We start from the raw sequence: 16,340 nt of genomic DNA, 5'->3' as shown, positions 1-16,340 counted from the left end.
GACCGCTCAGATTTAATAGTGTAAAAAATAAATGGGACATTATTTGATATACAGAAGCACCACCCCAGGCAGCAGCAGGGCTGGCAGGCACCACGCACACCACCAGCAGCTCCCTGCCCTGCGCTGGCCCGTGGACTGTGCTGCAGTTTGGGAGCTCCAGATCAAGCCCACTCCTCTGTCCCAAAGGGTGAGTGCCTTTGGACATAATTCACGCTTTCTGCAGGATTTGAAACTCTCTTCCTTGATACTCAAAGGCACTTGCTTTTTCTTAAATCCGCAGGCAGCAAGGCTGAAAGCAGTGCAGTGGCAGAGGGCAGTGCATCCCAACACCTGACCGCAGGTGTAGTCAGGCGATCCCAAGGAACATCCTTCACACTCCAGAAACCAAAACTACAGAAAAAAAAAGAAAAGAAAAGAAAAAAGAGGAAAAAAAGGAGGCTTTTTGTGCTTCTGAGAAATTGTTCTGAATCTGGACTGAAATTGTTCTGACTGCTGTGACAATCCTGCAGATGCCCTGACGCAGCTCTAAAACACGATCTCCCCCATTGATCGCGAAGTTGCACCACAAGACTTAAGGCTTCAAATTAATTCAGCGCACAACTGGGGAGTAATTTGCTCAGATCCTGCCAGTGTGCACCAGACTGGAGAGCTACAAGGTCAACCAACGGTCAGATACAGCTCTAGCCCTAAAAATAACCAGCCTCACGCTCTGCCGCTGCACAAGGCTGAACACAGCTCAGCGCTACCAGCCACGAGATGGCTGGTTTCTCCTCTCTTTCCCCTGCTGCCCCCTCACTGTTGCCAGGAGAGACGTGGGGGTGCTGAGCAGCTCTCGCAAGATGCTGCTGTGGGAGATCGAGCTATGGGCTAGGATTTAAAAGCAACTCAGCTCTTCTTGACGTCCATTTGACACTTCTGCTGTAACATGCCAACCTGGCAAAAACCAGGACAAGCTGCCAGAAACCCCCCCAGCTGCCTGACCGGAGGCAACACAGCCCATTCCCACAACCTTTTGCGCCGAGAAGCTCCTGGTTTCCCAGAAGTGTCTCAGCTGACAGGGCCCAGGCAGATGGACAGAACTGGCTTCCACCACCCTGCTGCCAGGTGTCATTGTTTCTGCACATGCTTTAAACCACCACTGGCTTGAACTTCACCGTTGTTCAAAGAAATTCTAAACCCTTCCCTGTGAAAGGGCAGTCTAAGCACAAAGACATGCACTATCTCTGCAGTATTTTCCCTAAATACTGGTCAAAAGCAGTTTCCTCTCAAAAACAATCCCTGTGTTCTTTGTGCGTGCTTTCCCACAAGGTTAAGTGACACCTCCGCACCCCAGTGTGTGAGAGCACTGCTCCGGGGCTGGCGGGGGCCCTTCCTCCCCAGCACTGCAGTCTTTCCCCAGAAGGAGAGCGCGGATCTGCTTTGCCCAGATCTGTCAGGACCTGCCAAAAGACCGGTGAGGCCAAGCCCTGGAGAAAGCAGCTCTGGTGAGGTGGCAGGGCTGGGGGTGCAGCAGGACCCCCTCCCCGTCCTGCGCCTGCCAGCCGGCAGAGGGAGGGGGTCAGGATACAAAACAAGCCATTGGGACAGGGAACAGGAAGCAACAGGAAGCGACGATTTTCCCTGACAGCAGCACATCCTGACAGCGCAGCAAAGCCGCGTCCTTCCCGATGAACTCACCCACTTCAGCCCTGGGTTTATTCTCGGCTGCCGCGCTGTACCTGATGCCTGTTAAAAGGAACACAAACACTCATGAAATCTGGTGTGAAGGCAACATCCTCCAGAATATCCCCAAAGCCCTTCGGGAAATGCACCCCTAGAGAGGATCATAGCCTGGGGATGGGGAGCTGGACTGGACACACGCTGTCCCTCCCCTGTACAACGTTTCTGTGTTGGGCTAGGATCGAGACAGACACCCAGACTAGTGCTAGGTGACACAGCTCCTTCACGGAGATAGAATTTACCCCATTGCCTCCATCTCCATCCTTATCTGCTTCCTTCTCTCCTCATTGATGGGATGGAGGCAGAAGATAACTATGGCAATGAGCAGCAGGCTTATTGGGACTGGGGCCATGAGAAGCTGCAGGGTGAGGATGACGGAGGGGTTGTATTCGCAGTCTCCAGCACGGTAACCTGCAAAACTAAAGAGAAGAATGGTTTTCCTTCCCCCAGCCCCACTGGACCACTGCAGAAAGACAAGCAGGCACCTCCATTGCTCTCCTCTAGAGTCTAGTATCAGAGGCCCCGTTTTGGGGAATTCCCACTTCTTTCTGCTCCTCTTGCTCCCAGTGGATGTTGGGAAGACACATTTGGATATCCCCATGACTCATTCCAGCATCTCCTGTCAACACTCCAGAAAACAGCAGCGGGAAGCACCTGTGCTGGGCTAGCAAAATAGGGGAGGTAGTGTTTGGGGCTTACTGTAAACTCAGTGTTGATATCCCCACAGCAAGGCCACCTGCAAACTTGTTGAAGAAGACGTAAAATGAGTAGAAGAGCGCCTCCAGGTTGAAGCAGCTGGGGTTCCTCAGCATGAAGTCATCCACCGTATCTGGCAGCATGGACCTGGGGACAGACAGCCCCACAGGTGTGTCAGTGACACCCACGCCAGCACCAGCTGAACTCAGCTGCAGCAGCTCCCAGGCCTCCCCACGTAGCAGAGAGAGACAGAAACGCCTTGCAGAACCCCACTCTGGAGACCGTTTTGTGCCTGTCCTCTGCCTTAGGCAAACAGGGCAGAGAACGTCTTACAGAGAGGGTGCGGCAGCTGTTTCAGAAAAAGAGAAGAAAAACAGCGCCTTGTGCAGTGACTGGCGTCTTGCTGCTGAAACCAAACACAGACTGAATGATGCCGCTGGGGGACCATGTATCGCATCCACATCCCTTCCCGGTCCCAATTCCACAGGTCCCTCTGCAGCCCAGAAGCTGCTGTATTGAGCAAATGGGCAGCCTTGGCACGTCATGGGTGGTGCTTTCCCGATAACCTTCCCCTCCTCTCCACCTGACAAGTGGCTCAGAGGTGCCTCTGCTCACCATGGTAAAAGGTAGAGCACAGCCATGCTGCAGCCTGCCATGATCACCAGGAAGATGAAGGCCAGGAAGCTGTGCATCACCTGGGTGACGGCCACCAGGGCTGGGATGATCAGCTGCAGCAGCGAGAGGAAGAGAAACAAAAGCACATGGGGCCTTTCTGCTGCTGACAGACAGCTTGCACCGGTCTGCCCCAACCAAAGGCCACGCTCCACCCTTCCCCACACATTTTATCAACTCCTGTCCCCTGTGCGGTGCAGCATGGCGCCCCGGACAGGCTGACACTGACAGCAAAACCTTCCTCACGGGTAAAGAAGGGATGGTTATGGAGGGCAATGGAGCTGAGTGGTTAAACTGGAAAGCTGGATCTGTTGTGTCTGTGAGGAAGGCATCTGGAGATAGATCCTCAATGGGATTTGAGGACCTCATTCTGCAAAAAGGCCAAATGGGATTTCCTTGTTGACATGCAGAGCAAGGCAGCAGCCGTGACATGTGTCTGATGAGCAGGCTGTTTCCCAGCCACTTACAAGCATGGTGCACAGCTCTTCCTTCCTCCCCGTGCCTCTCACGGAGCTGGATGGCAGAACTCAGATCACTTGCATCAAGCATGCAAGATCCTGGAGCAGAACAGAGGCCACAGGACGATGTTTGCATGTGCACATGAGACTGGTGCGTTGGTACAGCATCTGATTACATGTTGCTCGCTAGATCTGCAGCCATGGAGTCTCAGAGCCTGAGCCCTTGTTTGGGTGATGCTGCAAAAAATCATTTCCCCACTGTCCCAGGGACAGTCCCCTTGGCCTCCCTGCACCTTACTGCATAGCTCTGCAAAGCCATGGCTACTGATACCAGCAGTGGCCAGACAAAAGGAAGTGCAGAGCTGCCATCAACTACTGGCTTAACTCCTGGTCACCTGCAGTGCAGACGACACCATGCTCAGGGCCACCCTTAGCCACCAGCCAGTTCTTTTCCCTAGACACCACAAGCAGCTGGGGGCAAGGCTGTCCCTTCGCAGGGCTTCTAAGTCCACAGCCACAACCGTGGGCAAACTCACCGCCAGACCCAGTGACGCTGCTGTTTTCTTTCCAAATCTCCCCAAAAACCACTGCCAAAAGGGAATAGACAGGGAAGCTGTGACCTGAGGAGAGAACCAAAGGGGAGTATTAGCAATGCCCCCCAAGACTGCCAGTCTCTGCCTGGGTGACATCCTTGCTTATGGGCAGAAGCAGCAGCACATGGGCTCCAGGGCTGGGGTGACCCAGGGATCAACCCCTGCACCAGGAAGGTCTGCCTGAGGCTCACTTACCAACATAATAAGTACTAAGTGCTGGAACTTCCCAGCCAGCCCCGCGGCATGAGTACAGAAGAAGGCAAAGATCCCCTGTGTGATCTAGGAAAGCAATGCAGAGATGTTCATGGCTGGGCATCCCAAATTCATTGTCTGGATAACTTGCCCAGGCATCTCATCCCCCAAGTTCTCCTCCTGTTGTGGCAGGTCGCGCACCTGGAAGGCCAAGGATGCAAAGAGGAAGCCACACAGCAGCTGGGTGTAGGGCTTGTGTCCCACGACCATCCTCAGACAGCTGGCAAAGGGCAGCTCAACCTTCCCCAGGGGACTGAGGAGCCCTGAGAGGAGAGACAGCAGGGCTGGCACTTGGAGCTGCCAGAACGAACACGATGGAGGGGGAGGCACAGGGGGATTGTGCCACTGCGTCCGGGGTGCAGCTCAGCTGCGTGAGGAGCTATCGGAGTCTGATGTCTTGGTGCAGAGGCAACAGCTACAGGCAGGATTTCGCCTCTTTACGCTGGGCACTCGGGCTGGCCTGCGTAGCACTGCAGGCTGTACATTGGTGAGACCCACTTAGCGTGAAACCGCGAGCTGCAGACCCTGTCCCAGGCCGATGGCTCCCTGCAGGAGCTCCCAGGAAGTTGGAGCCTTCCTTCCTCCAGAGCATCTCCCCTCTCCTCTGCAGGAGCAAGAGGCTGCCAGCACAACCTAAGGAGGGTCTTGGCATCCAAGTAGATGTGTGTTTCTGAGCCCCATACCCAGAGAGACGTGCCCCACATAGGTGCTCAGCCCCCTCTGCCTCACACCTTCCTCTGCAACCCCATCCTCACCATCTGTTGCCACTGGGCACCCTCCAAATTGCGTCTAAATGGATCTTACCAGGCTGCTCCCTGACGCCAAAGATGAGAATCAGACAGGACAGGCAATAGATTGAGCCCAGGACCAGAGATGCAAATATATAGGCCCTACGCTGGAAAACAAGAGATAGTACACAGTGACAAACGTGGGTACCACGCACAGAGCTGGCAGCATGGCCAGTGGCACCTGCCCCAGAGCTTACAGGAGGAGCAGGGGACAGATGGGCCAGCCCTTACTGTGTTCTCCAGAGAGTCCGTGAGGCTGTAGGTGCTGGTGTTGGATAGGGTCTCGTTCGACACATAACAGCTGTTCATCGTGCGGGTGTGGTAACGGCCCACAATCTGCCCCTGGATTCCTGACCCAAGGAGCGTGCTGAACACCTCCATGCCCATTCCTACCAGGACGATCAGGAGAGAAACCTCAGTCCCACTCCCTGGCTGATGGAACACATCCTTCAGGGTAAGAGACCAGCTTTGTGAATGTAGTTGGAGGCACCAACATCCAGAGCTGCCTCAGAAGAAGAGACCTCCTATTTCTACCTGTTCTGATTTTTTCCCCCTTGTCTCCGGCAGTAAATGCTCTAATGTTTGGAACCAATAAATCTGGGTCCTGAGTCCACTAGGGATGATGCAGATCTCTAAGAAATGTTTCTGCAGGTAAATTCTTTGCAGAAGATCACTGGTTTCACCCCTGTTTTACCCCATCCACTCTGCAGCCGGATCAAAGCCAGAGGAACTTATTCACCTCTCCTCTGGGGAAGGTCTCCCAGGAACAGAGGCAGCCGTGGGTTGTAGGGGCACAGACACTTACTGTAGGCAGTGGCTGAGTCACGGTCTCTCTGGGTTCCTCCCAGGAACATTGTCAGGGAAGAGTACGGCACGTGGTGGCACTAGGGAGAGCACAGTTCAAAAACAGCTCCGGCTGTGGATTCCCTCATTTGCTGGTCATGACACCCCTCATCCCTACACACAGCTTTTCACCCTCTTCTTCACATCACCATATACAGGCAGCACAGCTGAATCCCAGATTAAAACGCACCCACCGCTCCATCTCACCATCCCTGCGGGGATGGTCTGCACCACCCTGCATCCCTCACTGCTCCCCAGCTAGAGCTCTCCCAGGCTCCAGTCCAGGTCACTTCCTGGAGAGGCTGGGGCTGGGACTGGGACTCCCCAGCTGACCGTGTCCCTGTTCCTTGATGTATAAGACAGTCAGCCCCAGACACCGTGTTCCTTACAGTCATGCAAGTCTGGAAGAAGCTGTACATGAACAGGTACCACAGGAATTTCAGGGAGGCGGGGGTGGCATCCGAGAGGGTGGACCACATCATGCAGTAACAGAGCACCCCAAATGGCATGGAGCATGCAATCCTGGAGAGGAAGCAGAGCTGGTCAGATGTGACCCTCAGATAAGGTGGTCACCCTTCTCATTGCACAAGCCGAACTATATAACACAGCCTCTTCCCCAGCTTTCAAACCACAGCCCAGCTACTGCAAGATGAAGAACTGGGAGAGGAAGCAGCTTTGCTGAAGTGAGTGTCCATCAGTCAGGCTGTGGGGGCTTAAACACAAGTGTTGAGAGAAAAAGTAACGTCTAAGTTGTCCAATGTTTCTTATCCTCTTACTTAACTACTTCAGGTCCTTGTCCCGCAGCAGAACCCTGGAGGTGGTGGTAACCCTCTATGTGGATGATCTGCCCATGGTTAGAGCCTGGTGGAGAGCTGCTGGCACAGCTGACTACTGAACTCCATCCGTGCCACCACACAGGACTCTCAGAGCACCAAACCTCGTGGCCTTGAAAACGTGAGGCCCCAGGGAAAGCGCAAGTATATAAGTTTGCAATACACTCCTCCTCTTCTCTTCCGTTGCAATGACATATGGACCCCACTGCAAGTTATGTTACCGTTAGTGTCCTTCTGATGTTAAGTTTTTGTAATTCTCCGTAAGCCACGATCACATTAAATTCCCAGTGAGGCATCCCAGCTACCTCCTTGCACTGAGGGAATTTGAGCCCAGCAAAGGTACTCACCATGGGACCAGCTTGCCATATTTTCTCCTTGGGCTCTTGCTGACTAGGAAGCCAATAGCTGGGTCAGTAACCGCATCCCAGGCTCTTCCAAGGAAAATGATCAAAGAGGCATGGAGTGGCTCCATCTGAGGGGAAATGGAAACCACAGCTTGAAAGGGAAAGAAGTCCTGGTGAAAAGCTGCGAGCAGTCAACATGATGCAGCTTGCTCTAGCCAACGTTTCATCTGCATCCCCTGGAGACCACTCCAAGCGTTGAAATGGCCCAGAAATGTCTCCCTGCATGCCCACCAACAATATTTGCATCATGTGGTTTTGATCCCATTTGAACGTCTAATTCTGATGAGCATTTCCAAGGGCTTTGGCCACCCACCGACTCTACCCTTGCCCCAGCGTGCTGAGCTTATGTTAAGCCCCTTTGCAGATAACCCCATCTCATGTGGCCACTCACCTGCACAACATCCAACAGGAAGATCTGGAGGAAAAACCCAATGGCGTTGCCTGTCATCTGGTAGGGAATGCCGCCAATAGCATAGCAAACCTTTCTGCAAAGCGGCAGTCCTGGCTTCTCCTGCAGCCAAGACACCAGAGAACAAGCCCACCTGAGAAATGATATGCACATCTGGCTGACAGCTCACCGCCAGCTGCTGCTTGTCCCATCTGCTGAGTTCTCCGAGGTTCATTTAAACCCCGAGTCATGTCATAACCCCCCACGCACCCACCCATGACACACATACCTGTCCTTTGTCTGGACATCACTCCACTGATACCCACGGTGGACATGGCAGTTGGGGTGCTGTAGAGTGCTTCCCCATCTGCTGTCAATCTTGGTGGGTCAGGGCACGGTGTTTCCTGCGCACGACCCACCCTTGGGCAGCAGCCCGGCTTCTGAGATCCTGCTCAGCAGTTTCATATTCTCCATAAGCCTTTAGGCTCTCTTGCACAGCCGCCTTGAGGGGCTGGGCACACCAACAGCCTCTCCCCTCGCTCCAGCCCACATCCACTCCTCCACCAGCCAAAGCTCCATGGCAAGAGCTGATCAGCAGGCATCTGTCTCATTTGCTTGTCTTGGGCTTGCCTTGTCACCAGGGCCACATCCCTGCTGTTTCACCTTGATTCTCCTTGGAGGCACGTTTGCATAAGATCAGAAGCTACTAATGTAAATGAGATACATATCTAGTGCCAGACACAGAGCTATCTGCTGAGCTGGTCTAACATTGTTCTTTCCTATTCTATTGAGCTACAATCCAGTGGTTCAAATTCTTTAATATTAAAAAGTACAAACTGCATCAGGCTTAAAGTGACTGTAATGGAAGCAGTCCGAGGAGAGAGACTGCAAAGGCCAGAGCCCAGGGGATTTCTATAGATCAGGAGGGAAAGCACAAGGAACGTTTCAGCATGCAGGAAAAGGGTTGATGGCAAAGCCTCTATTTTATTTGGATGTGGTTAGCTTCAGTAAATACCGTACCAAGCCTCAAGTTTCTGGCAAGTTCCCAGAGGCGACCTACAGCACTGACTTCCTCCCAGCCCCGAAATGAACTTGCTGTCTAGCATGATACACCTCTGCATCACACGGGACCAGCAGTACACTGCAGAACACCGGGTGAGACCACATAGAAAGCAGACAGCCTGTCCGGGCTCGACTTTCCACTTGGCTGAAGCAGCGCATGGCCTTGGCGGCAGCTCGGCTCTCCTACGAGCAGACCATTGCTAGAGACCATTTCTGTTGGAATAGGGTCAGCAGTGGTGGGGTCGCAGTGCAGATGCCTGGGGACCAGGACTGACCTCCCATCTCAGCACAGGCTGCCTTGGATGATGCTCGGAGCTAACACGTTTGTCAGCATCTTGGGTTCCTGGTCTACACCACGTTTTGGCTTTCCTAATCATTGAGCAGCTCCAGCGCAAGCACATTTTTTTTGCTGTCCTGCACCCAGAAAATACACGGCCATTTCTGGAAAGATGCAGAAGGCCCCCCTGCTCACTCAGGGCAGAGGGCCATCCCAGGCATCCAGATATGGCTATAAAAGGCTGCGAGCTCCTCCAACAAGAGTTCTGCAGAAGAGCAGAAAGGAGGGATGAACACTTGGCATGGAGGCAGCTGTGCAAGAGGCTAGGCTAAGGGACAACATGGTCACATCGACAGCTGGGTAACAGGGAAATCAAGTCAGGAATCACTTCAAATTCCCACTTGCCCCATCTCTTGTGGGGTGAGGGGGCAACCTGCTGGTTCCCCAGCCTTTTTGGACTGGAGATGGCTTGCCGTGCCGCTAACGTCAGCTGAGCTGACAGCCACCCTCGAGGGACGACGGACCTTCATTGTAACGGTACTAGGGAGCAGCTTCTGAAAACACAAGCGCAGTCCCAAAAAGCAGCATTTCAGAAGGCAGCGAGCATCTTTCCCTCACGCAGTGATTAGCAGCAACTCCTGCTATGGAAGCCCACGCCATGGAAAAAGCACTGACGCTGCGGTGCCCACCAGGTTGGAGGACCCAGCCTTTTCCTGCGCACCCAGGGGAGCAGAGCACCTGCTCTCCCTGTGCCAGGTAACCTCAGCAGCCTGCTTCTGCCTCTCAGCTTCTGGTCCCACTTTACCTTCTGCCTTTTACAGCACACAGCGAGAGTCGGGTCCCTTGTATTTCACATTGCAGACTAACTTTGTCCCACAGGCATGGCTGAAGCATTAGCTTTGCCCCACCGCTGAGGAGCACTTACTCATACAACATCTTGTTCCTGCAGCAGTTCTGTTTCTAAAATTACAAAGGCATTTCTCTCGGCTGTAGGGTTTTGTGGCAGCTTTTGTTCCTTTTATGCTCTCAGCAGGTAGGACAGCGCTCTGCACGTCTCTGCCCATTTCACTTGAAAGTCAGCAACAACAACAAAATGCAGAGCCTTGCTTTAACAATGTGTTCTCGAGCTTGAGTCATAAACACTTCGAAACGCCCCCACAGCCCGCGGCTGCTCGATCCAGGTAGGCTCTGCGTGGGTGTGCGCACTCGCAAGGGTTAGCGTGCAGGTGTGAAATGCATTTCTGCATGTGAGAAAGCACCACCCTGGGAGATTGATCTTACCTCTCTGTGGACCATGCTCCTTTGCGGGAGAGCTCCTTCTTGGGTTAACCTGTGCAGCTCAGCATCTTCATGACCACCTGGAAGCATGACTGCAGTCACGACCGTGTCCTTCAGCGGCACGTGGCGGGGAAACAGGAGCTGCCTCGCCCAGCGTGAGGAAGAAGTTGCCTCGTACGTCAAAGAGCGCACCGCAGGCGCAGATCAGAGCTGGATGGAGATTTGACAAGTGAAGATACACATCTGCGGGGCCCCAGGGCGAGCTGATGGAGGGGAAGTGACTAGCCCTGAGGGAGGAGCATCTCCAGACCCTGCCCATGGAGGCAGGAAACCTGGCAGGGCTCACAGTGCAGCGTGTACTAGGGGCAGTAGCTCCCAGGCACTCTGCAGTTAAGTGGAGAAATCTGGTACTCTTCAAAGGTCAAGCTGGGTCCAGCAATTCCTCCCCATCCCAGGTCTGCTGCCACACTGAGATCTTAGGGGTGCGGAGAAGAGGTCCTTTGCCTGAGCTCCAGACAACCACCGGAATGCACTTGAGCTGACCCAGGACCACTGCCTCAGCACCAGCAACCACCATCTGCAAAGAACCAGTGTGTGAAACCCACAGCGGGCAACCAAAATGGCTGGAGCAGCCAGGGAAAGGGCAGCAGGAACAGGCAGGTTCTTGCCCCAGGTCACTCCGTGACAAAGCCCCTCTCTCCCAAGGGAGTCCACGAAGACCAGGAGGCCCAGCTCTGGCTCCATATTCATAGCTGTGGAAACCCTTGGCCCCTTTGCTTTGTGCTCTCCTTAACGGGCGCCAGGTGTGGGCACTGCGCTAGGCAGGACAATGTCACTGAGAACAGGAGGCGTGAGACACGCTTTCCTTTCTCTACTAAGTTGAGATCTGCAATTATCAACCTCTTTCAGTCTGTGAGCTCCTGAGAGATCTCCCATGGCAATGCAGACCCCACACAGTATGTTTTAGCCTGATGACATGAATCATGCTTTTCTTAGTCCCCTTTCGCAGACCCTTCATTGCCCATAGAGCCCAGCAATCTTGGTATCACAAACCAAAAATTACTCCTACATTAAGAGCGGTAGGAGCCCAGTTACTCAGCGCTGCCTGTGTGGGAGCAGCTGAGTTCCCAAGGCAGCGGTGCTCGCAGCACGCAGCCAGGCACTGGTACAAGCACTTGGCAAAGCAAAGGCAAGAAATCGGCTTCAGAGGACAGAAGGCAGGAAAGGGATCACATGGTCACTCTGCACGCTAATCATCTGAGATGTCTGGTACATCCAGCCTCATCAGGCAGCTCTTCAAAACCAGGCTTCTCTAGCTAGATCAAACTCAGCCTCCAAGACTAAACTTAAATGCAGCACACAGGGCAGAAGAATACAGGAAAAACCCTGTCCCTGCTCTCTTCCCAGGTTCCCGAGAGCCACTGGGAGCGTTAAATCCGTGTCAGCATCTCCATACCACCACCCATACCCAAGGGGAACGCAAGCAGCCGTTCTGCAAGGTTCATCACAACGCTGTTAAAAAAATGCGTCATCTTCAGCTCAGCCTTGCCTTGTCCAGTGGGGGTTAATCTAAATACCCTGAATTTCGCAGGCTGAGTCAGAACTTGGTTAATAAATCACAGTACGACTGAGTCAGCGGCATCTCTCTTCACTGCTATTTTACTGACATCCCAGATAACAAATATCACTCACGCTGGACCACAGCCAGCGCAGTGGGAGCCAAATCCCTGTCTCCCACCAGCGTATCTAAGCATACATCTCTATAAGAAAGCAAAATACATCTCTCCCCACCCAAGAGGAAAGGGGAAACTCAAAAGGAAATATAAAAACCTTTTTATTTTTTTTTCTGGGCCATTTTGTACCCACTCACCACACACAATTACATTTGGACAGACACAAGGTACTTTTGGAAATTGTACTCAGCACTTAATCCTCTGGCTCTTTGGCACTCATTTACTCTCCAGGTGCAAATAGCTGCATTTTCTGCTCACAGACTAGAAAGCCAACAGCTGACCAACAGTTACCTCCCAGAGTAGCTGTGTAGCTCTCGCTCCCTGGCTATCTCAGTACGCAATTACCTTCAGCGCAGGAAAGCTTTATTTCTGCTCTGCTCAGATCCTCCCAAAGCCTTTTGTGGTGTTGCTCAGTGCCTTACGGAACATGGCATCACCCGTTGGGTCTAGACAGGATGTCATGATTGCTAGCGCAGCATGGGGAGCTCTCAGCCCACCTCTGCGCGGGAGCGGGGTTCAGCTTTGTGCCGGAAAGGCAGATTTTGGTAAAAAGCACCAATCTCACTGTTAATCACTGCTATACACTGGGCTACTTGCTGCGAGCAATGAGCTTTCTAATAATGCCATGTGCCAAGGCCTGAAATCTAACCAAACCAGCTTGCCACGCACCAAGGGTCTGGAGCAAAAGGATGATGCTTCCTCCATCGTTACGCTAATCTTTTGATATCCGTTGCTTAGAAATAGGTTTTGAAAGAATTGGGAAAGCACTCGGCAAAACCGCAGCTACACCCATTTTTCTGCTGCAGAAATACTGAGCAAAAGGCTCCGAGAAGCCAAAGCTCTGCAGCTTAAGAACCAAGGTCATGTTGGAGTTTACTCACTGCAAAAGAAAAGTACCTTCCCCAGAACCCCCCTCACTGCAGAAGAACAAGATCTTATCTCTCAAGGCAGCCCAGGGCCCAGGAATGCATGATACAAACAACTCCAATCCAAGCCATGCTAGCTGAACAGCTTTTCTCAGGGTACTATGACCTAGAGACGGGCTGCTCAGACAAGGGAGCCCCACTGGAAAAAATAAAACCAACAAGTCTAAAGCCAAAAAATGGGAATTTTTTGGCACAGAAGCAAGTGGCAGCATTTGGATATGTTCCACTAGCAAGTCCTCTGGAGGTTTACCCCTCCTTGACTTCTCTACGCGCAGCCAGCGGCTCTTGTGTTCCCCTTAGCGCAGCTGCCTTCTCTTGGTGGAACGGGAGATGTGGCTTCAACAGCCACCAAGGTGGATGAGACGGGAGAAGAAGAGCTGTTGCTACTGTAGGCCCCCTAAGTCAATAAAGAGTTAATTTAATGAGGAGTCATGAAATGTACCTGAGTAAATAAGAACATCTGGAATCTATTCAGGAACTCCCAGCACTGGGACAGACAGGCTCAGTGCAGACAAGACAGAACAGCAAATAAGATAAGCATTTAGGAATGTAGTAAATAAGTCAGAAAATGATAAATTAGTAAATTGAGAGGTGCTTGACATGGGAGCTGTTCAGTTACCAAGCATGTGGGCCTCTTGCATAATTAGTATTATACTGCTCTCTGTAGAAGTGTGTAATTGGGAAACGTGGGACTCATTTGTAAAAAACTTTTGCTAACAGGTAACTAGAAAGGATTTTTCTTCCCGTTTCTGTTGAACTCTGCAGGATCACGGCCGACAGCCAGCCCGATCACCTGGCCAGCAGCTGCAATAAACCGCTGCCTTGGGTTAGACAGCGCCTGTTTGCTTACTTGTTCCGTCAGTATTGCCGCAGGAGCCCAGTTAGCACTTTGGCAGCAGCCAACATACGCAAGTCCCCAAGCAGTCTGCAGTGCCACACGCTCCGCCAGCCCCCAGAGCCGCTCGCCGCCATCGTCCCTGCTGTGTATGTTTATGCCGAGCCGCGCAGCACATGCATCATTTACCAGAGCAAGAAGGAGACTTGCAGGTGAACCCCCAGCAGACATCACCTACCTTTAGGCATTTTTCCTTCCTAAAGTAAAGTCAAACTGCCTAAAACACACCACGGAAGCCGGCAGGGCGATTGTACCTCGTTAACAAGGACTGTAGATGAGGAGACCCAGCGCAATGGCGAATTCCCTTCACAGCAGGCAGAGCACTGGTGCGTACGTTCATTGCTGCTGTGCCTGAAGGACAGGTACAGAAGCACGCAGCCCGGAGAAGTCCGCTTGGAGTCTCAAGGCACAAGAGGAGCTGAAAGGCTTTTCGTTCACGGGGGATGTGGCTGGGTTGCCAGGAAAGCACACCTGGCAGCAGGCACAGCTGAGAACCACGGGCTTCAGCTTCCCAGCTCTGCCTCGAGCGACTGTCAGACACCCTTCCTTGGATGACGCCCAGTGTTTACTATACAAGCGCTCGTGGAAACCCACAACCTGGTAAGAGAAACAACTTTGTTGCTTAATTAAATCTGTCATTTAAAATTACCAGCCTCCATCCATAAACATTATGGTTCACCAACAGAAGCAAGACCATTTAGAAGCGGTAAGGGGGTAGCACTATCTTGCTTTCACAGTCTAGTAATTCTTCACTAGGCTTCCCTAGAACAGCAAACTCCTGAACAGACACCAGCTCCTGCTCAAGGATTAACGCAGATATCACAGGTCCTCCCCTCATGGTGGTGGGCTTTGAAGAAATCCATAAGCATCTTGTTTTACTAGGACATCAATCCCCCAAGCCAGTTTTCCACAGTAACTACAGAGTCAGAAGAAACATCAACTAAAGGTACTTTTTTCTTGGTAACAAAAGATCTGTAAAGGAGTGCTACTTTTGAAAGAAAACCCTCCCAACTGAGCTTCCGAAGAACATCCCAGGAGCAGCCTGACATCCTTTTAACCACTCCTCCAACTAAAGACACTAGGGAGCTGAAGACCCACCCAAGAAGCAGCCATGGCATGAAGGTCACCTTCTCCTTTTGGAAAGATTTAGTGTTTTCCACCAATGAGGAGGAGCAAAGACTAAATTAAATATAACTGAGTATAACCAAAGGCAACAAGAAAAAAAATTAAACCAAAATTTACTGTCATCCTCTTGTAGCTGCAGGTGGTGCCCACTGAGATTTCTTGTTCCCTATCTCTCATCGTTAATTCAATTTATCTTCTAGCTGAGCTACCCGATTTTGGTGCCAAACGAAGCAGCAGTACCACGTACCTGGATGTTCCTACACCAGGATCACTGAAAAACTACTTGACCAAAGGCACCGGGATAGCAGAACCTCCTGAGGTAGGCAGACCACTGACCATGCAAGAAACATGGACCAGGAAACAACCCATGGCAAAAGCGGCGTTACAGAGGGGAGGCAAAGTTCCCAGGAAACGGTGCAGAATGCTATCAGAAAACACAGGAACTAAATCTTAGCAACAAAGACATGTGAAGGAAGAAGAGGAAACAATGAACTGCGTACAAAGGAAAAAAAATCCAAGGAAGTCCTACAATTACCCATCTGAGGGAGGGAAAACTGTTAAAATACAGCACGCAAAGAAAAACACTCAGATACAGCGGAAGACATCAGCCCCAGGCAGGACAGCGCAGTCATAAAACTGGGCTGTATCTTATCATACAGAAACTGAAAAGGGGCAAGTTTTCACATAAGACATAGAGCACTGTGTGTGAAAGACCACGAAGACAGGCAAGACTGCCCCGTGGAGGGAATGATCAGAGAAAAAAGGAAAATTTCAAAGTGAAACACTTCTCCGGGCAAAGGAGAAAAAGACACTTGTTCATGGGCATGAATGTCAGCTTTAGAAAAGCCCAATCTCAGCCTATAACTCTGTTAGAACAAAGGAACAGAATAATAAAGGAAGGAGATTTTACTAGAAACTCAGATAAACTTGGTAACAAACATCACAAACCATAGCAGTGTCAGAAACCAGCATTTACCTTCTTGCAGGGGGACGTCAAACACCAAAGAGCTGCACAAGTGACAAGGAAGGCGATTTTCTTTACAAAATCAAGGTGTCTTTCCACCATCACCCTTTTTCCTGTTCTGGTCATTTATCCCTTCCCCGTTAATTATCCTGGCTGTAATTTTTGCTTTATAGCTTATTTTATGGTGAAACGTTGCTTCCAGTTCGTTCCATAGGCTCTTTTGTCAACTTTGGAAGAAGATATGCCTATCTTGGTTACTGATACCACTTCAGTGCTCCACTGGGGCACGCTTCAGATAGCCTGGCGGCAGGGCAGAGCTGGTCCTGCTCGCCAGGAGATAAGGACTTGCTCATTACTTGCAAAAACAAAACCCAAGAAAAGAATCGGGGGAAGAAGGAGTCGGCAGCGGCGTCCCGGAGGGTGTCAGAGCCAGG

The 16,340-nt window shown here is 51.8% G+C and overlaps 1 protein-coding gene across 4 annotated transcripts; it reads right to left on the bottom strand.

Moving 5' to 3' along the window:
- Positions 1 to 9: 9 nt before the first annotated feature.
- Positions 10 to 14,411, bottom strand: LOC128916492 (sodium-dependent lysophosphatidylcholine symporter 1-A-like). 4 transcript variants are annotated; one of them, XM_054218299.1, is made up of 16 exons: positions 14,072 to 14,411; positions 10,267 to 10,840; positions 7,650 to 7,769; positions 7,202 to 7,326; positions 6,411 to 6,543; positions 5,984 to 6,062; positions 5,410 to 5,567; positions 5,195 to 5,285; positions 4,532 to 4,653; positions 4,334 to 4,417; positions 4,082 to 4,165; positions 3,031 to 3,143; positions 2,419 to 2,562; positions 1,962 to 2,138; positions 1,440 to 1,725; positions 10 to 390 (listed from the first exon to the last, which is right to left on the bottom strand). In XM_054218299.1, the coding sequence occupies exons 2-15, from the start codon at positions 10,351 to 10,353 to the stop codon at positions 1,695 to 1,697; spliced, it is 1,548 nt and encodes a 515-aa protein (XP_054074274.1). In that variant the 5' UTR covers positions 10,354 to 10,840; positions 14,072 to 14,411; the 3' UTR covers positions 10 to 390; positions 1,440 to 1,694. The 4 variants fall into 4 exon arrangements, with proteins under 4 accessions (XP_054074274.1, XP_054074277.1, XP_054074273.1 ...); XM_054218302.1 differs by lacking the exons at positions 10 to 390; positions 1,440 to 1,725; positions 1,962 to 2,138; positions 4,532 to 4,653 and having other exon boundaries at positions 2,475 to 3,143; XM_054218298.1 differs by lacking the exons at positions 10 to 390; positions 1,440 to 1,725; positions 1,962 to 2,138; positions 4,532 to 4,653; positions 14,072 to 14,411 and adding an exon at positions 13,996 to 14,029 and having other exon boundaries at positions 2,475 to 3,644.
- Positions 14,412 to 16,340: the final 1,929 nt, after the last annotated feature.

Source organism: Rissa tridactyla, chromosome 12 (genome assembly GCF_028500815.1).
Source record: "Rissa tridactyla isolate bRisTri1 chromosome 12, bRisTri1.patW.cur.20221130, whole genome shotgun sequence".
NCBI lineage: Eukaryota > Metazoa > Chordata > Aves > Charadriiformes > Laridae > Rissa > Rissa tridactyla.
Note: the sequence above shows the minus strand (reverse complement) of the source record. Positions and strands in the feature narration are given on the sequence as shown.

What these genes read in the sequence shown, in the direction of transcription:
- LOC128916492 (XM_054218298.1), bottom strand. Translation starts at nt 10,353, where the DNA reads ATGCTTCCAGGTGGTCATGAAGATGCTGAGCTGCACAGGTTAACCCAA. An exon ending in TCCTGTTGGATGTTGTGCAG is followed by an intron (nt 7,327 to 7,649) that starts GTGAGTGGCCAC and finishes ATTTCCCCTCAG; the next exon opens with ATGGAGCCACTCCATGCCTC. An exon ending in CAGCGTCACTGGGTCTGGCG is followed by an intron (nt 3,645 to 4,081) that starts GTGAGTTTGCCC and finishes GTTCTGCTCCAG; the next exon opens with GATCTTGCATGCTTGATGCA.